At 39.8% G+C, this 25,790-nt stretch overlaps 1 protein-coding gene across 2 annotated transcripts in view; it reads right to left on the reverse strand.

Annotated features, from left to right (window-relative positions):
- The window catches only part of BUB1 (BUB1 mitotic checkpoint serine/threonine kinase), a gene marked incomplete at both ends in the record, with an annotated part of 49,445 nt that overhangs the window by 16,238 nt on the left and 7,417 nt on the right, over window positions 1-25,790 (reverse strand). Inside the window, 13 exons of one of the 2 annotated variants that reach the window (XM_081265380.1) lie at window positions 1,141-1,284; window positions 2,228-2,466; window positions 5,081-5,168; window positions 6,262-6,436; window positions 10,098-10,179; window positions 11,068-11,164; window positions 11,920-12,030; window positions 12,124-12,252; window positions 13,510-13,568; window positions 14,979-15,211; window positions 23,978-24,129; window positions 25,282-25,462; window positions 25,553-25,609. In XM_081265380.1, coding sequence (XP_081121506.1) covers window positions 1,141-1,284; window positions 2,228-2,466; window positions 5,081-5,168; window positions 6,262-6,436; window positions 10,098-10,179; window positions 11,068-11,164; window positions 11,920-12,030; window positions 12,124-12,252; window positions 13,510-13,568; window positions 14,979-15,211; window positions 23,978-24,129; window positions 25,282-25,462; window positions 25,553-25,609 — 1,747 coding nt within the window. Of the gene's footprint in view, window positions 1-1,140; window positions 1,285-2,227; window positions 2,467-5,080; window positions 5,169-6,261; window positions 6,437-10,097; window positions 10,180-11,067; window positions 11,165-11,919; window positions 12,031-12,123; window positions 12,253-13,509; window positions 13,584-14,978; window positions 15,212-23,977; window positions 24,130-25,281; window positions 25,463-25,552; window positions 25,610-25,790 lie in introns of both variants that reach the window. The other variant, XM_081265379.1, reaches the window with a different exon arrangement.

Genomic DNA, 25,790 nt, shown 5'->3' on the forward strand with positions numbered 1-25,790 from the left:
GAAGTGCCCCGCAGCGAGGAGATCTGCCAAGCGTTCCAAACCCCAGAACGCACAGTACAAGGAACCTCGAAGGAAATCGTGGACTTTGGCCACATACCGGTACATGCTCATCACTGTCACAATCAGCAGGCACACTTATTCAAGACGCTAACAGAGGATCTGGGTGAGGGGCAGGGAGGTGGGCATGGGAACTCTGATGGCCCCTCAATTGTTCTGAAGGCGTACGGCGGCTCTATGTGTGAAAAGCCTTGCTCTCGTGTTATCCACACCCACCCACTTTCCCACTCCCACTAAACCAACCATTTTAGTTTTGAGTATTCTTCAAGAGTTTTCCAGAAATATTATCAAATGAGTATATAATACTATCCCTTTTCTTAAGAAACATGTACAACACACTGTCCATACAGAATTAGTTTCCTCATTCTGCCAGGTGTGGTGGTGCATGTTGTAATCCCAGCTACTTAGGAGGCTGAGACAGGGGGATCACAAGTTTGACACTGGATTGAGCAATGTAGGAAGACGTTGTCTCAAGATAAAATAAAAAAGGCCAAAGATGTAGCTCAGTAGTAGAGTCCTTGCATAGCATGTGTGAGGTCCTGGGTTCAAGCACCAGAACTAAAAAAAAATAACCAAGTTTCCATTTGGATGATAAAAACTTATAATAAGATGGTGGTGACAGTTGCACATGTGCTTGTTATCAACGTCCTTAGTGCCTCAGTATATTGAAAAGTGGTCAGAATGGCAAAAAAAAAAAAAATTCCTCATTTTGTTATCAATGCCTGTTTTTGACTATAAAATCTGCAAGAAATTCTTAAATAGTCTAAATGCATTTTTAAAATTTTGCAGTTCTGGAGATCAAACCTGCAGCCTCACACATGCCAGGTTAGTGTTCTGCTGCTGAGCTGCCCCAGCCTAAGCACGTGCATTTTTACTTTGATAGAGATCTCTGAGTTAAATGTGTTCCAGTCCAACAGCACTCATGGTCCTATAGCCATGGATTAACAAGATTTCTCAATACTGTAGCTGTAACTCTTTACTGGGGCTGGGGGACAGGAGGAGAATCTCACATACACATGAATCACCATCAATGTTCCATGGATGAACAAGAATACAAAGCTATATCACCCATAAAGTTCTTACCCAATTGAAATTCAGTCTTGGGCTTGATGGCCGGAAGTTTACACTGCCACTCAAAAGTATTTGGATAGGAACTCACTGGTTTAGGAAGCCCAGATAGAAGTTTGAGAATCAACTTATCATCCCACGGATTCTCAATAGTGAAGTCTTAAAGGAATAGGAATAAGAAAAGAAACATGAGTTCAGTATTCAAAGATTTTACTTAATAAATTTTAGATAAAGCAAGTGGAGACAATCATTCATTAATTAAGCTTTCAAAAGTCTCATCCTTTATAGAGCATTGATTCAAGTAATAGAGAATTGTTTCCAAAAGTCAGAACTGGGAGTTGTGCAGTTGACCATCTGCCATTTTGAATTTGAAAGTTTAAATCAACATTCAGGGTGACAAAGGGATATCAGCTGCATCTCACTCCGCTCACCTAAAATGCTAGGTCCTGCCTTTAGCAGTTATGGCTGCACATTTAAGGCACAGATGGGGTTGGTTAGTGACCTCAAATGTGCTCAGACAGATACACGGTCTTTAACTGCTTTCCCACTTACACCCACAAAACACAATTTGCACATGAGTTGTACTTTGGTCCAAGATAGAAAACAATTTCTAAAGGGAAGATGAAGGTTTCTCTCCAACTTAGAATAATAACGTATTCTTATTAGTGGCAATTATGAAAGGACTGCTAGGATAGAACCTAGCCTTGTCCCCTAGCCACTCCATCTCTGGTCCATATTCTCTACCAGTAGGTGAGACTGTCTGGGTGACAAGGGGTGGAAGGAGAGATCTCTTTAATCTTGACCCTCTTTTGACTTTTCTGTAAAGTGGGGAAAACAGCATTAGATTAAATGCCTGACACACAGTAGGCCCTTGAATTCCAATTCCCTCTTCCAACAGTACTTAACTTGAAATCTAAAATTAAAATGGATCGATTTGCCCTTCAAGTACATCCCTGCTGGACTGCACTTCAGTACAGTGAGAAGTGTCTGACTGTAGGTTCTACTTAGTGGCACACCGGTCCCCCTCTGAGTTCTTCCACAGAACAGCTCTTCCTATGCTGTGGTCCTAATGGCATGACTAAGCCTGAGCCTCTGGGCACACCTGGAGCACTGACATCCCCATGGGGACCCGTCTGCATCCGGTCTTCTTGGGGCCTGGCACTGGCATCGGACGGGTCCTCCACTACGGCTCGGTCAGTGTCTGTGAGTTTACAAGCTTCAAGGCCCCGTACAGCTTCCTGGGTGAGTGCAGCACCCGGGGCAGGCTGGCTGAAATGGTGCAAGGATGCCAAAGAGAGGTCTCTGGGGCATGTGCCTTCTGGGCTCTTCTCTTGAATTGAACTGGATGTGGAGAAAATTATAGAGAAAATAAAAACACCCTATTATTAGAAGCCTAATGGACTTGATCACACAAAAGTTCTGCAACAGAGTTTCCTTTTCATTCTAGGAATGTCACTTCAAAATTGCTGCACAGCCTGAGTTGATTAAATCATTTTCTTACACAACTATAGGCAAATACAAAGCTAGTCCAATATTAATAGAAATAAAAATCAAAGACATGATGATATACTAGATAAATGGGGGTGGTGATACGCTTGGTATTATTTAGCAGGGAATGTCGGGAGAAAGGGTATCTCAGCAGCACTGCTATGATCAAGACTGGATATCTAACTTCTTTCTAAAAATGAATTCTTTTATAACATTCAGACAACAAAAAAATGTCAACCACAATCTAACAAAATCCTACACATTTCCATACATATGGGTGTGTGTATATACATGCATACACAGCTGATTCCCATTCATAGGTTTCAGATTTGTGAATGCACCTATGTGTTAAAATTTACTTAAATATCCAGATCAACATTCATATAATTTTCAGTCATTTGCAGACTTTAGAGAAATGAAAAATCTGGGTGCGTGTTCCCAGGCCAGGTGGAGCAAGGTGAAGCCTACAGCTTATGCTCCTCACTGCCCTGTTTGGAGTCTAATGCCATGGTTTTTGCATTTCTGTGCTTTTTGTTGGGATTTCAGGTGTTTTGCTGAAGTGTGTCTATTGTTCCTAAGCATAGAAGGCTCTGAGATGCCTTACAGAGAAAACAGGTAAGCCTCATCCAGGCACAAGTGCAATGTAAGTCATGAGTAATATGTGTTAAATAAGGTGACTTTAAACAAACATGGCAACAGAGGCCCACAGGATAAGCATGTATTTCCCCTGGACAAGTGTCCAGTATACACTACAAGGAACAATGAGAATCAATCATGTATATCTCTACACCCACATTTAACCCTTACATCTATACATATATATCACAAATAAATATGTCCCTTTCTCAACTGCGACAATTTCTTAGTGTTCCCTAGTTTCCCAAGACCATGATAGTTCAAATAGTACTGGCCACTATTTGGCTTCTCAAATAGACACTAGGGGAACCTTACCTGTACGTTGAAAAATTGTTTCCATACCTTATACTACCGATACTAGTAACATGGGTATCCAAATTACTATCAATGCATAAATGACTAACAAAATCTTTCTCTCTTGTCCATAAGAATCTGAGTCTGTTAACTGCTAGCTCTTTTCCCCTAAAAACTTACTCTGTCACCATTGGTTATGGTTAAAAATAACCCTTACTGGTTAACTGTATCTGGAGTAGGATTACAAATATCTGCTAGGAACCCATAGTTTCAGTTATTCATTTTTCAGAAAAAAAAATGAATCAGCATAAGCATGTAGAAAATGGTTAACTCACCAATAATAAAATAATGCAAATTCAATAAATTTTGGTTTTTAATTGAAATTGTGCCCATGGGCACCCTGGGACCTGATGGAGGCGTTGCATAAGGCTCTTAAGTGAGGCTCCTGCACTTGGTTCATGTGAGCCTTGCTTCCTTGCAACTGAACTGTCACACGGGGCCAAAGACAACAGTTCCTTGGGTAGGGTGCACCCAGCCAGCAACTGGGATTTCTGCCCTATGTACTTCTAAGTTAATCTTACATCAAGGATGGCTTATGGCATTCTTGTGAGTCAAAGGTCTGGCTGGGCTTAGCCACTCCTGATGGCTCTTGTTATCAAAAACCTCATTCAACTGTGACCCAAATAAACAAACGATTGGATAAAAGATGTGAACAGAAATTACTTAAGAAAAAAAATAAATGAACATAAACATACAGAAAGTGATTAACATCAATAATAAAATTAATGCAAATTCAATATATTTTTGCTTTTTAATTGAACTTGTGCCTTGTGGGTTTCTAATAAGAGGCAGTGAGAAGAAGGGGTCAGCACTCAGACAAATACAGGTTCACACTCCAATTCTGTAAATTTGCAGCCTTATGACTTTAAGTCAATAATTTATCTGAGACCCAATTTCCTTATCTATAATGGAAAAAGAAAGAATAGTCCCCACAACTCAGTTATTATAAGGACTAACTGAAAGACAGAGTCCAGGAAAAGCGTAAGTACTGTGTCTAGAATAAACTAGTTACCCAGAAGATGGCAGCCTTGGTTAGGATCTCTGAGGTTTACAGCCTGCGCAGACATGGTGGGGTTTACGGTGCCGAGTCTGCCTTTACCACTTATTCCTTAGGAGGCTTAAGTACCCTCTCTTCTCTTAAAAGGAAGTCATCAATTTTCTCAATTTTACTGGGTATGAAAAGCAATTCTGTGTTTGCTCAGTTCTGCAACAGTCTTCACATGGCAGGGTCTCTTTTTGGTAAAAGGCTTTCCAGTTCTAATCCCCAAATGAGTACAAGTCAATTGCAGACTCGGTCACCCTAGCTGCTTCTCTCACTGTCCTGATACTAAGAAGGGGGGCTTAGAGGACCTTCTGACTAAAAGCTGCCGATTGATAAGCACTTTATGAGTTGTTTAGGATGGGATTAGGCATTCTCTTACATCTGGAAAAGGAAAGCTCAAGTGGAAATGCAGAGAAGGGCACAACTGCAAGTTACCTGAACTTTCTGTCTCTCAAGGGCTCCACCACATTCTCAACACAAGAACTCAACGGCACATGGGTACACTGCGTTGCTATCATGTTTTCTGAAATACACAAAAAACGAGAGACACAAACATTACATGTATGTATATGCACGCGCATACCATTTGACATGGTTACAATTCTAGAATTCCTTTATATGATGACTTTCATTATAATTTCAAAATAGTGTTCCATGGCAAAGTGTGATAAGATGCGGAAAATCAAGATCACTCAACCCTCTCGTACAGGGGAGCACTTCAGTTTTGACATCTGATCTATAATGATCCTTCAAGAACAAAGAGTCCAGAGATCAGCAGGTCCACTCCAGACAGAATGACCACACAGGTGGTCACTGGCATGGGTGACAGGTCACAGCCAGGTTCAGGAGATTAGTGAAGTGAAATTCCTTGGCAGTTATTTCATTTTTGCTTTTAAAAAGTACCAGCAGTGACAGAGTTTGGCTGGTAAATTGGTAGTCACTGAAATGGTACCGAAGTCCCAGATCTCATAGTATGTATACTGTAGGTTGGTAATAAAAAACTAATAATTATCTGTGCTCAATGTAATGCCACATATCAGGGTTCAATTCAGAGATATATATCTCTTTTATATAGGGTGCTATATTTGGGATGCAGTAGAAATAAAAGACTATTTGTTGAGTTTTGTCATTATTCCCTTGAAGCAAAACACTAAAAAAACAAAATTATTTTATGTGTAATGTATCCTTGGCTGCATATCTGAAATAATAAAAATTTATAGAAATGTATCAAGGACCAAAATTGGCTATTTTTTTATTCATTAAATTAAAAACCATGTTTAGTATTTTTAGCATTCAAATAATTATCTGTAGTGCTCCCCTCTTGACTTTTGAAAAACATAATCATACTCCTGTACAAATGGTTTGGACTTTGTATATTTGCCTTTATATGCTTCGATAAGTTTCCCCCATTTCTACCTATGATCTGTTATTAAATTTTCAAAATGTGTGGACTTTATGAAGTTAGTATGCCAAAGAAAAAAACAATTAATGGATTCCAAGCCCCTTTATGGTTTTCGAACGTCCCCCTTAGAATTTTCAAGAACACTATTAATACTAATGAACCGACTAATACTAATGTTTGTAGAAGACAGACACTGAAAAAGTATGTCGCATACCTTTATCTTCCAGATTGTTCACTGCGTCTGCTGGAAGCTTGTGGAAGGGGGTAGATGAAAGCTGGGCAGCAGAGGTGAAGTCCCCTGTGCTCTTAGGACTCGGTGCCAGGGTTCTGTTGCAGCGAATACCCCAGACAGTTGAATCATCCAAAAACTCTTCAGAATGAGGCACTTCCTACAACAAAGGAGGAGCTGAAAAATAATCGCAATCTTCTTGTTTTGTCTGTGAAATTTAAGACATTAAGACTTCAAGCTGGGTGCAGTGGTACAGAATGTATCCCTGCCATTCAGGAGGCTGAAGTGAGAGGATCACGTGAAGTTTGAGACCAGTCTGAGCACCACAGCGAGATTCTGTCCCCAAAAAACATTTTACCCCTCATCTTTAATACATCTCAGTGGAACTACAACACAAGGGTCACATTTTTTATTTTAATTCTACATTTTTCTTTAAATTTGAAAAAAAAAAATCCAGGTTTATAGAAAGATTACAAAGGTAGCACAGTCTCATACAACCTTCATTAAGCTCCCACTAATGTCAATTTCTTCTAGATCCTGGCACATTTCAAAAAGTTAAACACCACTTGTAGCTATCAGTCCTTATCCGGATTTCACAAGTCCCCTCCAATATCCCTTGGCTGTCCCGGATCCAGTCCAGGATGGCATGTGTGTGCCACTGTCCTGTTGACTTTGTCTCCTCTAGTTTATGACCATCTATCAGTCCTTCCTACTCTTTCCTTGCACTGAAATTTGTGAACACTAGTCAGGAACTGTGCAGAATGTCCCCCTATTTGGGCTCGTTTTCTCACACGTAGACTAGAATTATAGGTTTTGGGGAAAACTTGGGGTAAAGGACCTTCTCATTATACAGTGGGGATGCATGCTAGCTAGCCACAAGGCTTGTTCCTGGTGAGGTTAAACCCAATCACTGAGAAGGCATCTGTGAGGTTTCCTCACGGGAAACCATTTTTCCCATTCTCTATTTGTTAGAGAATGGGAAAAATGTCTTACCCAAACTCAAGGGAGGTAAATTAAACTCCACCTTCTAGGATGTCATTAAAGCATTTGTGGACAAATGTTAAACCACCGCAGAATCAACAGTGGTGAGATATTTGGAGGTTCCAGAAGTACCTGTTTCTTCCTGAAGTTTTACTCACCAATGTCTGTTCCTTAGTGGATCTTGCCTATAGCATTTATTTTATTGGGACTCTAATGATGCCTTCCACATCACTTGGAATTCTTCTCTAAGGAAGAATCATCCTTTGCTCCCTTTTATTTATATCAATATCTGTTTTATTTCTTGGGTTATAATTCAATATTACTTTATTCTACTTATTGTTCAAATTTTTCTAGGTTTAGCCATTGGCTCATTCAGGTTGGCATCTATATTCTTTTGATATGCCACATCTTTCTTGGTTTTCTTATAGGAAAAAACAAAACCCAAAGTTCTTCCTTAATTTTCTAGCACAATATGCTCCAGACTTATCTTGTATTTTTCTTGCCCCAGCCCCTAGAATCAGGCACTTCTCCAAGAACAGAATTACGGGTCAAGTTTTTTAGAGTCTATAGGGAAAGACAAATTGCTGAGTCAGGTCCATAGCTCATGGCCCCCTTTGGTTGCCCTTACAATGCCACCCATGGTTTTTATTTTTTTAATTTGTTTAGATACGCATGACAGTAGAACATATTTTGACATATTATACATACATGGTGTATAACGTAGGATTCCATTCCTGTGGTTGTTCATGATGTGGAGTTATACTGGTTGTGTATTCATATATGAACATAGAAAAGTTATGTCGGATTCATTCTGTTGTCTTCCCTATTTCCATCCCTTCCCTTCATTCCTTTGTCTAATCCAATGAACTTCTGTTTGTCCCCACCCTCCACCTTTATTGTGTATTAGCATCCACATATCAGAGAGAATATTTGGCCTTGGTTTTTTGGGATCGGCTTATTTCACTTAACATGATAGTTTCCAGTTCCATCCATTTACCAGCAAATGCCACAATTTCATTCTTCTTTATACCTGAGTAATGTTCCATTGTGTAAATATACCACATTTTCTTTATCCATTCATCCGTTGAAGGGCACTTAGGTTGGTTCCATAGCCTAGCTATTGTGAACTGATGTGGCTGTGTCACTGTAGTACTGTTTTTAAGTCCTTTGGGTATAAACTAAGGAATGGGATAACTGGGCCAAATGGTAGTTTAATTCAAAGTCTTCTAAGGGATCTCCACATTGCTTTCCAGAGTGGTTGCACCAATTTGCAGTCCCATAAGGAATGTATGTAGACCTTTTCCCTCACATCCTTGTCAACATTTATTGCTACTTGTATTCTTGATAATTGCTATTCTGACTAAAGTGAGATGGAATCTCAGTGTAGTTTTAATTTGCATTTCTCTAATTGCTACAGATGTTGAGCGTTTTTCCATATATGATTTGACCTTTCACATTTCTTCTTCAGTGAAGTGCCTGTTGTGTTCCTTTAACTATTTACTGATTGGGTTATTTCATTTTTTGGTGTTATGTTTTTTGGGTTTTCTTTGCATATGCTGGAGAAATGCTCTACCTGAGTGGCAGGTGAAGAAGATTTTCTCTCATTCTGTAGGGGAGAGAATTCTCCCTCTCTCCATGTTTTCAATTGTTTCCTTTGCTAAACTTCTTAGTTTGGCACCATCTCATTTATTGATTCTTGATTTTGCTTCATGCATTTTAGTTGGTTCCTAAGTGAACATGATGAAGAGTTGGGCCTACATTTTCTTCTAGTAGATATGAGTTCAATTTCATTCTGCTATAGATGGATTTCCAGTTTTCTCAGCACCATTTGTTAAGAGGCTATCTTTTCTTCAATGTATGCTTATGGTGCCTTTATCTAGTATGAGATAACTGTACTTATGTGGGTTTGGTTCTCACACATAATTTTTATATCTTCTGCATTGTCTTCATAAAATCCACCATCTCTTCCAATGGAGGCGAAACTGGCAGATTGCTTCTTCAGATGATACAAGATAAAGTACTGGCTTATGTTTAGCATCAGGATATGTGGAAAATGCATTGTAGGTTTGGTAAAAGTAATAGTTCAGCAAAATGTACCTTTAAAGTGATGGCACTATGTCTGCAATTCACTTCATTATTTGTGAAAATTTTAAGCTCAATAGATCATCAGAGAGATTAGGGAGCCAGGCAATAGTTCATCCAAACAACCCCCCAAGGGACTACAAATAGGAGCCAGGGCTTGGTGTCTTAGTCAGGTGCTTGGTGAGCCTGTGGCTCTCAATGGTGCCTCACTGCCATGGGGTCAGGCAGGGGCTGGGGATCGAGCACACTGTGGGGTACACTTAGGGCCAGGGTGGAAGTCAATGAGGACGGACACAAAGGCCACTGTAGTGGAATGCGGTGGGCTACTGGGCAGTGAAGGGTGCCTGCTGAGCTGTGCTGAGGATGGTCCATCTCAGCTGGATTCAGATTTGCTGGGTTTCTCACTGATATTCCACTGTAGGCCTCACTTCCTCCGTCTAGGAAAAACAAATATCCCCAGGTGGCTTGTTCTTACTAGAGGGAAGGCTCTTTGAGGGCAAGGATCATATCAAATACATTTTTATTTCCTATACATATTAGATATCTGGCACATCACAGGTATTCAAATAATTGTCGAACAATATTCTAGCAATATTAGAACAATAACAAGTATTCTAACAAGTAGAATAACAATTTTCTACTTCGCACAATATATTGTGGTTTTATATACATCATACCATTTGAGTGGCATAATCACTTGGTAAAATTAAGTGGAGCGGTTGGCAGATCTGTTTCAGATGAAGCAGAGATTGGCTTACATTTGGTTTTGAAGGAAGTCTGCTGCTAGAGCGTTCTCCAAAGGTCCTGGCTCCTGTGGGCTTATTTTTAGGCTGTGGTAACCTAAGGAAAAGATTTATAAAATTAAAAACAGTAAAATATGGTGATGAAATAAATGCTACCACTTGATCCAATGTTAGATTCTCCCCTCATTTATTAAGGGGTTTCTTACTATTGCACTTCCAGAAAAAGTGAATTGACTATGTTGACTAACAGTTACCAAAGAGAGAGTAGAAAATGCAATTTTTGTTAGTTTTTAAATTGTTACAATTTTTTTTAGGAACAAAAGAACAATTAGGAGCATGGCCAATAAAATACCTTGGATGCCTTGAAACACCTTAGCTCTTTTCCCAGTGCCTGGCTGAGATAGGGAACTTCTCTCTGCATGCTGGTCATGCTTTCTCCATTCTGCCTCGGTGTGAATTTCCTCCATACCAAGACACTTGTAATTCACCCAGATATCTCTTTTTCCATAGTTTAAACTATTAACCACTCTCTAGTATCATGTGCCTCTGCCTTAAAACATTCTCTCTGCAGCGTTACCCAGTGTAAGCCGCCTCCTTTCCCACTTATCAATCCTGCAAATGTAAACAGCACGGTACGGACACCTGCACTGATTCCTCTACATTCTGAAACAATTTCAAACCAGAGAATCCTGTTCTTTGACAAATTCTAATGCTTTCCTTTTTCTATTGTGCTTTCACTTGGAGCTCTGCCCTCCTGGAACTCATGCACAGCACTGTGGCTCTGCAGAACACTGGCAACAAGCTCCCAGCTGTTGGTGGAAAGGCTTATCAGTGCAGAGCTGGGCCAGAACCAGACCATCCTGGCAGACAGTCCAAATTCCCTCCCTGCTGCCTCACCATCTTGAGTCCTGCAGGCACCTCCAGGCATCTTGTGGCACTATGACATGTGTCCCCCCAGTGATATATTAACTTGATGTTTCTTTACCCATAGTTTTCTTTGTTTCCATCTTCAAAAATAGGAAAAGCAGATGTCAAAGCGACAACTCTATTGACTCCCCAAGCCCCAGAAGAATTTGCATTTTCTGCAAGAGAATAAAAAATGTATTTCATGACTGTTCTAGGAAAAACATGACCCTTTACACTAAAACTTCAACTACAAATGAAGTGGGAGGTAGAGGGGAGAAGCTTATAGAAAACAACTGGCATCAGTTTTTAAATACTAGGTAGTAAGGCAAGTCACTTTGTAGTGGTATGAAGTGATTTAACTATAATCACTGGGCAGCCTCAGGTCCCAAATTACTGACACACATCAAGAACACAGCTCATCATTCTCCTATGACACTTCTATTATCACCTGACTCATTCAATAAAAGCTCTCAGTGGTTTTAGTTTTCATTTGCTTTAAGAAAAATCTCTTCTCCCAACTCCAAATGGATCCTACTGATCTTTATTACAATCTCTGGCTCCCAGCATGAATCTCCTGGCCCTAGATAAGAGGGCTAGTTGCTGGCCTCCAACCACAACCTGGCCACTTTTCTACCAAGAAGGCCTCAAATCACTCCTGGACTATTCAGCTCTTCCTGATGTACCTCCCCACGGGGATTTTATCCTGCTTTAGATATCACTGTTATAGCAACCCAACCCACCTAACCCAACCCAACAAACAGCAAACCCCAACTCTACCACATGCATCGAAACCTTGTCCAACTCTGCCACACTTCTATTTCATGCACTTTCTGTGATGACCAAGGCAGGGCCACATCTTAGGTAATCCCTGACAATGCCTGGACTCCGCCCACAGTACAATGCACCAATTAGCTTTCAAATAAATTATTACTTTGAAACTGGGCTTCAAATGCGTCTTCATTTTGGTCTAGAGATGGCCATTCATCTTTGTCATCAGAAACATCAGGAAGTGTAGGAGCCTGGAACATATTCATGATGAAACCTAAAAATCAGAAAGAATATCCATCAACAGATTGCAAAAGAGTTTAAATTTTTTATAGTTTAAGGCGCTACACATTCAAACAAAAGGGTTTACCCAGTGCTTCCTTGGTGTGCACCGTGGGCGAGGGCTGGGCTCTGGAGGGTGTTGCCTGAACCACTCCCAGTGACGTGTTTGGAGTCGCATGGAAAGAACTTGCGCTGGCCACCTTGTGCGTTTCATACACTGGCAAAGGAACAGGACCAAGAGCAGGATCATCAGGTCATTTAAAACGTGTTAGAAGGCACACAACTGCAATAACTTACTACAATTAGACCAGGTTACCGTGGTAACCGTAATTGTCAATAATCATCACTCCAGACCCACATACTTATCTTTGTAAGAATACATGAAGTAGGTGAGGCAAGAATCATAGTTTCACACAAAATAAAGCGAAGGTTCAAAGACACCGAGTGTTTGGCCTGAGATCAAACCAATTAGAGTTTTGTCACAGGTAGCATCCTGAGCTCCACCATGTCTCAAGTACTGTCTGCTTGTGGTCAGAGTGTAACCCCCACCCCCCCACTGTCAGTCCTAGACCACTTTCCATCCCACTCAGCTTGAGCCAGTGGTGTACAAGGCCCGCACAGCCTGGGCCCTGCTTGCTCAGGTTTCAGTGTATTCCTCTTTGCCCTGCTCGCCCTGAAGCTCTGGCCTCTTTACTGTGCTTAGAACACCAGGGATAGTCCTGCCTGGGGGCTCTGCATCTGCAGTTCCTCTGCTTGAAAACTGGTTCTCCAAGGTGGCTGCATGAGTAGCTCCCTCCCTGTTCCTCTATGCAGGCATCACCCTCACCAGCATCTTCCCTGTTCACCTTCTCTGAAATCTAACCCTTACTTCAATATCAGCCCTTTCATTCCTGGGGGGGGGGGGGGGGGGGGTTTCATTGTTTTGTCAAGATTACATCTCTAACGATGCAGAATGGTTGGTGCCCAGCATCCAGCAAGCACACACCAAGTCTCAGTTGAATAGAATGAGTCTCCAACTGTTTCAGAGGGCCCACCCTCATTAATAGTCAATGGAAAGAATGCCACAGCCACCTGCAGGGGGAAGTGAACACCCACACTGTCCCAGGTAATTTAATAAACTATGCACACACTTCCAGTGTGGTGCCAGACAGGAGAACAGTATTCGTAGTTAAACTTTGAATCACCTTTCTTACTCGACCCAACTAACATGACTCATTTTAGATTAATGTACTGAGAAAGTTAATAGAAAAACTTGCATAAATTAATCTTTCAAGGAACTCTGATCTGATAAGATATTTACAATTGATACCATTGTTTTCAATAGTCTGGGGCTGAAATAACCCCTGGATTCTAAGAAGAGGATTCCTAACGCTTAGGTTTAGTAAGGTCAGAAGGCTTCCTGTCCCGTAGCCCCAGTGCAGCCCAAGGAGTGTGCCCCAGCAGGCTAGGATGAAGAGACCCCCATGAAGCTCACCTTCTTTGGTCTCTGCTCCACTCTGTGGCTGGAATCCATGAGCACTCTGACTCACACATCTGGAAGAGAAAACCCTGAGACACACAGAATCAACATGTCTTACAAGAGAGTTTCTCATTAACTCTCAAGAAATAATAGTAAAAGAAGCTGGTCAACAATCACAGCCTGTTGTGAAACACAGATGGAGCTGCTTAGATCCACGGTGTAAATAAATGAAATGTTTTTTCTCTTCAGTTCTTTTTGAGGAAAAAACTCTTACAGATAAAGGCCAGGCATGGAACACTAGCATGTTGTGTCACTTCTGTGTCTCGGCACCACAACAACCAGCCCTCCTTGTGGCAGGACAGGACAATGGCTTCCTAGTTCCAATGGGCTCATTTGCTGTACAGCATAAGGGGCTGACTGGGCACTGATGCCCAACAAAGTGGAGGCACCGAAGTGCTTCAGCTGAGCGAATACCTTTCTGATGAGCCCACAGCCACAGGCTAACATCCAGATTTTAAAACAATAGCTACCAACAAAGATAATAAAGCTGCGCAAACCACTTGCATTGAAGCTGTGGTTAAGTACACTAGGGGCAGGGGCCTCGCCTCATGCTGCCCAGGAGTCCCTTAAGGAATGTCATTAAAATGTGAAGTAAAAAGCACAAAGCACTTTTAATTAAACAATATCGTATCAAATCACAAGTTACAAGACAGTCAAAGTGACTGAAGATAAAAACAAACACAACAAGTGATGTGACATTAATTCTAATATCTGAAACCCAGAAAACTCTCAAAATTGGGGAAAAAACTTTCACAATAGTGTGGAGGTGGCTTGTGACATGGAGTCACAAACATCGATCCCATACTGCTCCGTGGGAGGACAAAAGGAGTACGAGGGCATGCCAGCCACTGCCTGGAGTAATGTCCCCTGCAGGCCTTGGCCACAGCCAGGAGGCAAAAGGTAATTCCAACTATAGGTGTTTATTCTTCAAATACAGAGCGACTTGAGTTTCAGGAAATTTTAATTTATAATTCAGAAGAAAAGTATGAAGACAAACAAATCTAAAATCTAGAAGAGGGACAGATCCCTCTAAAGAGGTATAAAATATACATGTTTGAAAGTTTTGGGCTCAATGTTTTGATAATTTTTTTCAACAACATATTCATGTAAATCATTTTAGCTGGGTATGGTGGCACACACCTGTAATCCAAGCTACTCAAGAGGCTGAGCCAAGAGAAGCCCAAGTTTGAGGCCAGCCTCAGCAGCTTAGTACATACTCTCAGGAACAACAAAACCAAAAAAGAGATGAGGATGTTGCTCAGCGATAAAGCACCCTCAGGTTCAATTTCCAGTACTGCAAGAAAACCATTTTTAATAGAGATACCCCATCTCTTACATAATGCTCTTGATACTGTAGGTCATAAAAAAGAAGCTGACAGATGCCATTTACACCACTCTCATCTCCAGGACTGGCTTTGACTTACCTGGACTCTGTCACTGGCTGGACTGTCAAAGGAGTAGGAGGAGCTATGCTCTGGCACACTGCTGGGGACACCAAAGCAGGAGGAACAGCATCTGCCACAGGAGGAACAACAGGAGGCACCTCTCTGGGCTTCTCGCCCAAGTTCTTTGGGGTTTGCTGATTGAGTGACGGAAGACATCGAGCACCAAGTTCCCACTGAGCACCTGTGCCTAGCCCCACACATGCTGAATCCACCTTTCATGACAGACAAACAAAGGAACAAAAATAAACCACAAAGACCAGAATGCTATTATCAGGTATTAGAGCTTTCAAAGCATGTGACCCTTATCCTTCCAGGTGCTTTAAAACACCTGGAAATTTTCAACAGTGACGAAAAAAGACCACTCTAAAACATAACGAATGCTTTGTTGCTTCCAACCCCAGCTGTGACTGCCACTCACACTTCTAACCATTGAAAAATAACCAGCCTCTGCAGTCATATCAGTATTTAAGAAGTGTCTTGTTTGTCTTTATTAAACTGAGGGAAAAAAAAACAATAAATCAATGTTACCAAACGCTCACAATGGTATTCTCTTAAACTACCCTTGATAGGCAGCGTCGTCTTCCTGAACAGGACATGTGTATATGAACTGCCTCAGAAACAGGGTTCATGTGGGAAGGATTAGACTAAAGGTCTTTGTTTTTCTACTCACAAGTACATAGATTAGAACTAATGTTACCAACTTAAAAGACAGAAGGGTTAATTCCTTGCCCGAAAAGTATCCTTACAAATTGGTAGGAAAAACATCAAATGTCTAGAATATTGTTTTAAACAATAACACTAGTTATCAAAGAATATAACTTAAAACGGCCTACACCATTTCCTTACCTACTAAATTAGTACAGATCAAAAATAATTGTACACCCCAACTGGAGGAGGAGCCCAGCCTCCCGCCTGCACGGTAGGCAGACCACGCGGCCCGGAGAGGGGGCCCAGCCGCCCGCCAGCGAGGTAGACAGACCACCCCAACTGGAGGAGGGGCCCAGCCGCCTGCCCATGCGGTCACCTGACCGAGCTCTGGACAAACATAGGTCTCCCCAACACCTCCCACCTCATCAAACACCTTATGAGAAAAACTGATGGAACTCATCTTGGAAAATCCCACCAACCCTTAAAACCCATCAGCCGGTAGGCGTGGCTACCAGTTCCGTTCTTCAGCGGATCAGGCACCTGGTTTACATCTCAGAGAATAAGAGCGAAGAGGCCACAGGTGGAAGCTCAAGTCCTCTCACACTGACTACCACCACCACCCTGAACCCAGAGACTCAAGCTAGGAATAGACAACGCCACATACTGGAAGAAAACAAAACAGAGATCTGAGAGACATTTTTTTTCTTTCTTTTTTTATCTTCTCTCTCTCTTTTCATCCATTCATCCAGTCTCCTCTACCCTTCCCCCTCTGGTCCTCGAAACCTCAACATATGTGAAACCAAGAATTGTGCATGAAAAAGGTCTTTAACAACTGAGTCACCAGAATAATATAATATAGAGGAATTCCATATGCCCCACCTCCCTCCCCCCTTTTATTTCTTTTTTCTCTTATTTTCTTTTTCCCGCCCTCTTTTTTCTCTTTCTTTCCTTGATATTTGTTTTTCTCCTTCTTACTCCCTCTATCCCAACAGACACAACATAATCTATGGGACACAATGAAAGCAGTTCTAAGAGGAAAATTCATTGCTTGGAGTTCATTCCTTAAAAAAAGAAAAAAACAACAAATAAATGATCTCGCACTTCATCTCAAAACCCTAGAAAAAGAAGAGCAAAACAACAGCAAAAGTAGTAGAAGGCAAGAAATAATTAAAATCAGAGCTGAAATCAATGAAATTGAAACAAAAGAAACAATTGAAAAAAATTGACAAAACTAAAAGTTGGTTCTTTGAAAAAATAAATCAGATCGACAGACCCTTAGCCATGCTAAAGAAGAGAAGAAGAGAGAGAACTCAGATTACTAGCATACGGGATGAAAAAGGCAATATCACAACAGACACTACAGAAATACAGAAGATAATTAGAAATTATTTTTAATCCTTATACTCCAATAAAATAGAAGATAGTGAAGGCATCGATAAATTTCTTAAGTCATATGATCTGCCCAGATTGAGTCCGGGGGATATACACAACCTAAACAGACCAATATCAATTGAGGAAGACAGGGATGCCCTCTCTCACCACTTCTGTTCAAGAAGCCATCAAAAGACTACCAACTAAGAAAACCCAGAACCGGACGGGTATACAGCAGAGTTTTACAAAACTTTTAAAGAAGAACTAATACCAATACTTTTCAAGCTATTTCAGGAAATAGAAAAAGAGGGAGAACTTCCAAATTCATTCTACGAGAACAACATCACCCTGATTCCTAAACCAGATAAAGACACTTCAAAGAAAGAAAACTACAGACCAATATCTCTAATGAACCTAGATGCAAAAATCCTCAATAAAATTATGGCAAATCGGATACAAAAACATATCAAAAAGATCGTGCATCATGATCAAGTAAGATTCATCCCTGGGATGCAAGGCTGGTTCAATATATGGAAATCAATAAATGTTTTTCACCACATCAATAGACTTAAAGATAAGAACCATATGATCATCTCGATAGATGTAGAAAAAGCATTCGATAAAGTACAGCATCCCTTTATGTTCAAAACACTAGAAAAACTAGGGATAACAGGAACATACTTCAATATTGTAAAAGCTATCTATGCTAAGCCTCAGGCTAGCATCATTCTGATCGGAGAAAAATTGAAGGCATTCTCTCTAAAATCTGGAACAAGACAGGGATGCCCTCTCTCACCACTTCTGTTCAACATAGTTCTCCAAATACTGGCCAGAGCAATTAGACGAAAGAAATTAAAGGCATAAAAATAGGAAAAGAAGAACTTAAATTATCACTATTTGTGGTTGACATGATTCTATACCTAGCAGACCCAAAAGAGTCTACAAAGAAACTACTAAAGCTAATAAATGAATTTAGCAAAGTGGCAGGATATAAAATCAACACACATAAATCAAAGGTATTCCTGTATATCAGCAACAAATCTTCTGAAATGGAAATGAGGACAACCACCCCATTCACAATATCCTCAAAAAAAATAAAATACTTGGGAATCAACCTAACAAAAGAGGTGAAAGATTTATACAATGAAAACTACAGAACCCTAAAGAGAGAAATAGAAGAAGATCTTAGAAGATGGAAAAATATACCCTGTTCATGGATAAGCAGAACTAACATCATCAAAATGGCGATATTACCAAAAGTTCTCTATAGGTTCAATGCAATGCCAATCAAAATCCCAACGGCATTTCTTGTAGAAATAGATAAAGCAATCATGAAATTCATATGGAAAAATAAAAGATCCAGAACAGCAAAAGCAATTCTAAGCAGGAAGAGTGAATCAGGCGGTAAAGCGATACCAGACTTCAAACTATACTACAGAGCAATAGTAACAAAAACAGCATGGTATTGGTACCAAAACAGGCGGGTGGACCAATGGTATAGAATAGAGGACACAGAGACCAATCCACAAAATTACAACTATCTTATATTTGACAAAGGGGCTAAAAGCATGCAATGGAGGAAGGATAGCATCTTCAACAAATGATGCTGGGAAAACTGGAAATCCATATGCAACAAAATGAAACTGAATCCCTTTCTCTCGCCATGCACAAAAGTTAACTCAAAAGGGATCAAGGAGCTTGATATCAAATCAGAGACTCTGTGTCTGATAGAAGAAAAAGTTGGCTCCAATCTACATATTGTGGGGTCGGGCTCCAAATTCCTTAATAGGACACCCATAGCACAAGAGTTAAAAACAAGAATCAACAAATGGGACTTACTCAAACTAAAAAGTTTTTTCTCAGCAAGAGAAACAATAAGAGAGGTAAATAGGGAGCCTACATCCTGGGAACAAATTTTTGCTCTTCACACTTCAGATAGAGCCCTAAAATCCAGAGTATACTAAGAACTCAAAAAATTAAACAATAGGGGCTGGGGATGTGGCTCAAGTGGTAGCGCGCTCGCCTGGCATGCGTGCGGCCGGGGTTTGATCCTCAGCATCACATACAAAGATGTTGTGTCCGCTGAAAACTAAAAAATAAATATTAAAAATTCTCTCTCTCTCTCTCTCTCTCTCTCTCTCTCTCTCTCTCTCTCTTTAAAAAAAAAAAAAAAAGTTAAACAATAAGGAAACAAATAACCCAATCAACAAATGGGCCAAGGACCTCAACAGACACTTCTCAGAGGAGGACATACAATCAATCAACAAGTACATGAAAAAAATGCTCACCATCTCTAGCAGTCAGAGAAATGCAAATCAAAACCACCCTAAGATACCATCTCACTCCAGTAAGATTGGCAGCCATTATGAAGTCAAACAACAATAAGTGCTGGTGAGGATGTGGGGAAAAAGGTATACTTGTACATTGTTGGTGGGACTGCAAATTGGTGCAGCCAATTTGGAAAGCAGTTTGGAGATTCCTGGGAAAGCTGGGAATGGAACCACCATTTGACCCAGCTATTCCCCTTCTCGGACTATTCCCTAAAGACCTTAAAAGAGCGCATTATAGGGATACTGCTACATCGATGTTCATAGCAGCACAATTCACAATAGCTAGACTGTGGAACCAACCTAGATGTCCTTCAATAGATGAATGGATAAAAAAAAAATGTGGCATTTATACACAATGGAGTATTACTCTGCACTAAAAAAGGATAAAAGCATGGCATTTGCAGGGAAATGGATGGCATTAGAGCAGATTATGCTAAGTGAAGCTAGCCAATCCCTAAAAAACAAATGTCAAATGTCTTCTTTGATATAAGGAGACCAACTAAGAACAGAGTAGGGAGGAAGAGCATGAGAAGAAGATTAACATTAAACAGGGATGAGAGGTAGGAGGGAAAGGGATAGAGAAGGGAAATTGCATGGAAATGGAAGGAGACCCTCATTGTTATACAAAATTACATATAAGAGTAAGTGAGGGGAAAGGGTAAAAAAAAAAAAAAACAAGGGAGAGAAATGAATTACAGTAGATGGGGTAGAGAGAGAAGATGGGAGGGGAGGGGGGATAGTAGAGGATAGGAAAGGCAACAGAATACAACAGACACTAGTATGGCAATATGTAAAAACGTGGATGTGTAACCAATGAGATTCTGCAATCTGTATATGGGGTAAAAATGGGAGTTCATAATCCACTTGAATCAAATGTATGAAATATGATATGTCAAGAACTATGTAATGTTTTGAACAACTAATAATAAAAAATAAAAATAAAAAATAAATAGAAGAACAGAAAAAAAATAATTGTAATACAGGTTTATTTACATATTGCTTATATAAAATGCTTGGAATTAGAAATGTGTCAGGTTTCAAAATTTTTCAGATTTTGGGAAGATTTTCATAGACTAGTTAAGCATGCATCCCTTATTCAAAAATTTGCAATCTGAAATGCTCTCAGATCCACAACTTTCTGAGAATGGGACGTGACACTGAAAAAGTTTCAGATTTGGGAGCTTTCCAGGTTTCAGAGATGCTTGACCAATATTCAGTTCTGAAGAAAATATTTTAAAAAGAATAATCAGAGACTTTCTCTACCAGATAGCAAAATAGGAAAGCTATAGCATATATACAATATGGAAAGATCAAGAAGAGATATACTCTCACTCCTCTTCTCTATCCAGAATTCACCTAATCCTCCCATGCTCCCCCTCCCTACCCCACTATAAGTCAGCCTCCTCATTTGATTTTTTGGCAATTGGAGAAAGGGAGGGGGCAGGGGATTAGCAAGGGAGGTGGAATATGATGGATATCATTAACCAAAGTACATGTATGAAGACACGAATTGGGTGTCAACATACTTTATATATAAACAGATATGAAAAATTGTGGTATATATGTGTAATAAGAACTGTAATGCAAAAAAAGGTACATATATAAAGGCATGAATTGGCGTGAACATACTCTATATACAAAGATAAGAAAAATTGTATTCTATATGTGTAATAAGAATTGTAATGCATTCCGCAGTCATGTATTTAAAAAAAATCAATAAAAGAGTAAAAAAAAAAAAAAAAAAAATATATATATATATATATATATATATATATATATATGTATAAGAAGAGAGATAGTGACTAAAACAAATATTAGAAATGGATTTTGTAATATAAAAACTTAGTATGTGATAAAGATATTTTGAATAAAGGGGCCGAGCTGGTCAATAAATGATTTATGGACAACTGGCAATTCATTTTGGAAAGTACATCTTCATGCCACCTCTACACAGGAAAATCCTATAAAGGGACCTGGAGGACCAGACCCTTAGGGTACTGAGTATGATGGAGGGACAGAGCTGCGCCGCATCACATTTGTTTTGTTACAACACGCTTCCCAAGAACAACAGGGATTACATTCGTAAAACTGAGAGTCAGAATGATCCAGGACTTTCCAATACCAATGGTAGAAGCCAAAAGGCAACGGGCAATGCCTTTGAAAACTCTAAGGGAGGCTGAGGCAAGAGGATTGCCAGGTCAAGGCCAGCCTGGACAACTTAACAGACCCTGTTCCAAGATCAAAAGCAAACCAACAGAAAATGCACTGAGAGTATAGCTCAGTGGTAAAGTAACCCTGGGTTCAATCTCTAGTACTGCATAAAATCCAAAATTACTTGAGGGAAAATGATTTCCTTCCTAGAACAGTTCTAGTCAAATCATCAACCAGTGTGAGGGTAGAACAAAGACACCATTAGACAAGCAAGAGATCTCAAAAACTTAACCCCTCATACATGCTTTTTAAAAAAGTTATGAGAGATTGTGTACCTTTAAAATGGGGACCTTAAGGAAGAGCAATGGCATGTGAATCAGGGATATACCACCAGAGAGAAGCAGGAAGAACCACTCCTCAGAGGCTCTGGGAGACATCTAGCCAAGAAAAGGGAGTGGGAGTGCATCTGATGTATTGGATGTGATCGATGAATATTTTAAGTTTCTTCAGAATTTGGGGATAGATGACTGATAAGTAGCAAGAAAATACATAAAAACAAAACAATGAGACAATTATTTTAACAATTGCTTATATCTATCAAGGGAAAACACAGTTATATAAAAATTGAAATAAACATTAAAAATGAAAAAACCCAATAGAAAAATAGACAAATCCATCAAAGTCAATTTATTTGATTGGTACCAGGGATTGAACCCATGTGTGCTTAACTACTGAGTCATACCCCCGGCCCTTTTTATTTTGAGACAGAGTCTCCCTAAGTTGCTGAGGTCGGCCTTGAACTTGTGATCCTCCTGTCTCTGTCTCTGGAATCACTGGGATTTTTAGATGTGTACCACCACACCTGGTTTTATGGTCAATTTAAAGAAAAAAGAAGACAAAAAGCCACTAAATCAATTAAAAATGTCCAGTACCACTTGTAATTAAAGAAACAGGTGGTTGAAAATACTTAGGATAACTAACATTATCAAAGTGTATGTGAGAAACAAGTAATTGTATATACTATTGATATGAGGTAAAATGAAATGTTTTAGAGGACAGTATTTTAGGTGCACAAACTTCAAAGGCAACAGCTGTACTTCCATCTTTTCTAGAGAAACAATCTTGTATCATGTTTGTAACAGTCTCTGTATGATGTTGGTACCTGCCCTGCTGTAAGTATGACAGAAGACCATGCTGCAGCAGGTAAACTGGGTCTCTGTGCAGTGATATTGAAAGATCTATAAGATACGTTTGTAGAAAAAGCAGAAAATAAGTCTTATTTATATGGAAAATTCAACTGTGTTCATTTGTATGTGTGTTCATGCATAGCATATATCTGAAAAAAGATAAACTTCAGCAATTAGCACTGAATAAGAACATTCGTGGATATTCATGTATGTTTGAGTCTTCCCCCGACCCGTGTGGGCAGCTGAAATTAAGGTCACTTGTGTGAATTTTCAGGGACATCAAATAAAACACAGACACACGCTTTACCTTTAAACAAGCTTTAGGACATGGCTTTTCTGCTCTCGGCCTCAGGCTCCCCAAATGGGGGAGCAAGAGAAAGTCACGAGAGGCTGGCGAGAGAGAGCAAGCACATTCGGAAGTGGGCTTTTATTGGGGGGGACCCTTATTCTTAGAAAGTTCCATCCAAAAAAGGCCAGAAGGGGCAGGGTTACAAGGGACAGATGAGTGTAATTCAACCCAAGGGGCCATGGAGCAACACACCTACATCTGAAGGCACGCCCTCAACTTCCTAGACTGGGGCAATGTCCAGGTCACTATAAGATGTAGTGACTGGTCAAAGCCTCTCGGCTCCAGTATGGAAGGTGCAAATCATTCAGAGTGGCTCCCCATAGTTGGATATACATACTTATATCTAGTGAATGTTCTGGCATAGATTTTGCATGTATATATATTACACACACACACACACCTTTCATTCAATATTAAAAAAAAATCATTGCAGTCATGAATTTTCTATCATTTTAAAAACATGCATTTAAATACGCTTTACCTTTAAAGTATCCTATGTCATAGATAGACATATACAATGTGGAAGATTAAGCAAACATAATATAGCTTAAATTATTCCCAATCTCTCCCATTCATAAATAATTTCAAGAAAATATGTGGCTGTAATATTCATCCCTATTTCTTCTTCACACACAAGAAAATGGCAAACAGAAATATGTCTAGATGACAAATTATTGGAAGTCTATAGTCATTATATGAAAGCCAGAAAAAGGACGCTAAGTGCTAATGTGTGAATATATAAGCATGGACACACACATACATGAAACATCAGCCCTCTATTCTCTAAATTCCTTTGCTCATTCTTCATTTGAATGTCTTTCTGAATCACACAATTTTAAATTTTGGAAAGTTACTCGCTAGAATTAACTCTAAAACAGGGCCTAGAGAGCCAACAATCCCCACCGCTGGGCACAGGACGCCCAGGTCAGAGCATGTCTGTACCTTAGGCTTTTCCTGGACACTGGGCAGGTCCTCCTGGGACAGCTCCACCACTTGATGCAACTTCTTATGAAGCTCATCCATTTTCTGCTTTAATAGCTGCTCTTCAAAAGCATTTGCTTCTTTCTTTTTCATATAATGTCTGTCTTCATTTACTTAAGGAAAAAAAAAAGGTTTATATGCAAAGCTTAAATTCAGTTCATCAGAGGAATACATAACAAATGGATAAAGTCCAATTTTAAGATGGCAAGTCCTATTTTAAGATGGCAACATTTTTTAGTCTTTTCCATATTTACAATCTTTATATGTCCTTAGCACAGTAACTATTAAATTCAGAGTATAAGTTACAAAAATTTATGATGATCAAGTCTATCTGGTAATAGCACAGTATCTTAGTAAATGCTTCTCATAAAACAATTGGGGTTGTGCTAATCATTTGAAAATAATTGATCATTTCAGTTTTTAAAAAAGATACGATTCTCTAGGAAGTAAAAGTAAAAGAGTTGGGGCATCAAGCATGCTGTCAGTCACACAGCCCAAAACTGGCTCATGAGACAAAGTAGACTCTGGCTGGACACTTTCAGGCTGTGGCATGTGAAGGAAAAAATTATCCAGGCATAACTCAAAATGGATCCTCCAAGAATACTGACTTTTTGTTGTTGACCAAATATGAAAAATAATGAGCAAAAAAAAAAGGCTCACGGAGTGCATATGGTCCAACACTATACACAGTATAAAAGTCCCGAGTGGAGCAAGGGTCCATCTTCCACATGGTTATAGCAAGAGCCAAGTGCAAACACTGGTGTTAAGGCACACCCTGTTCCCTGTAGGGAGCAAATCTCAGTCTACTCTGCAGTCTCTATGACTAACCCTAACCCTAACCCCTAAGACAACACTTTGATCAGGGGTCTCCTTCAGCATGTTTTGTTTGTAGTAGGTGCAGAACTTGGAAAATCTCTTCTGAACTTCAGTTCCTTTCAGAGTACAAATGATTTACAGCTTTAGAATAACTATATACAGAAGTTCAACTCCATACAGATAATATTGAAAACATTGACACTGGCATGAATATCTAGCTCAGGGCTGGTTCAGCCATGGGCTCGGCTGTCAATAAGTGAATACAAGTCTTGAACAAACATAGCTGCTACGCTGGTGTTTAACAGAGACCGCTAGGCTTCTGACAGGACGAGCTGGAGACATTTTTTGAAGTCTTTCAGCATAGTCGATTATTTGACCAAAAATGTAATTACTCATTATTTTAATTGACATAAAAACAACTCAAAATATAAGACTATAAGACCAAATACCCCATTGTTCATGCTTCCTCCGTTGATTGTATTTCTGGGCTCTCAGTTCTTCAAAGGAAAATTCTGATTCTCCATGAATAAGCTTTTCCTTCCAATACATAACGACCTGTTGAACATCAGCTCTGGCTGCTGAAGATGAGGGCACAGAGCACTCTGATTTAGAAATCACGGTCACCCTTTGTTCCCTACAGGGGAAAACACATCACTTACAACAGTGTATGGAAATAATTCTGGAAGGAAACTAAGTAATAGAACTATGCAATGATTGTACTTGCATATTTGACTCTTTATCACAAGCTGAAGGTATTGCTCCAGACACTTCTGAACACTAAAATACAGAAAACAAACAGAAGCATTAACTTACTGAAAAGAAAACTTCACACAAATTACCTCATAAATCAATATGACAATATATGAGTAGAAAGGCTTCTTAATCTCCAGTAGATTTCTACATGTTCTTGGTAAAATTTCAGTTAATAGCTAAAGCTTTAGTTTGCATCATCATTGGT

Source organism: Spermophilus citellus, assembly GCF_964194105.1.
Source record: "Spermophilus citellus genome assembly, chromosome: 13".
NCBI lineage: Eukaryota > Metazoa > Chordata > Mammalia > Rodentia > Sciuridae > Spermophilus > Spermophilus citellus.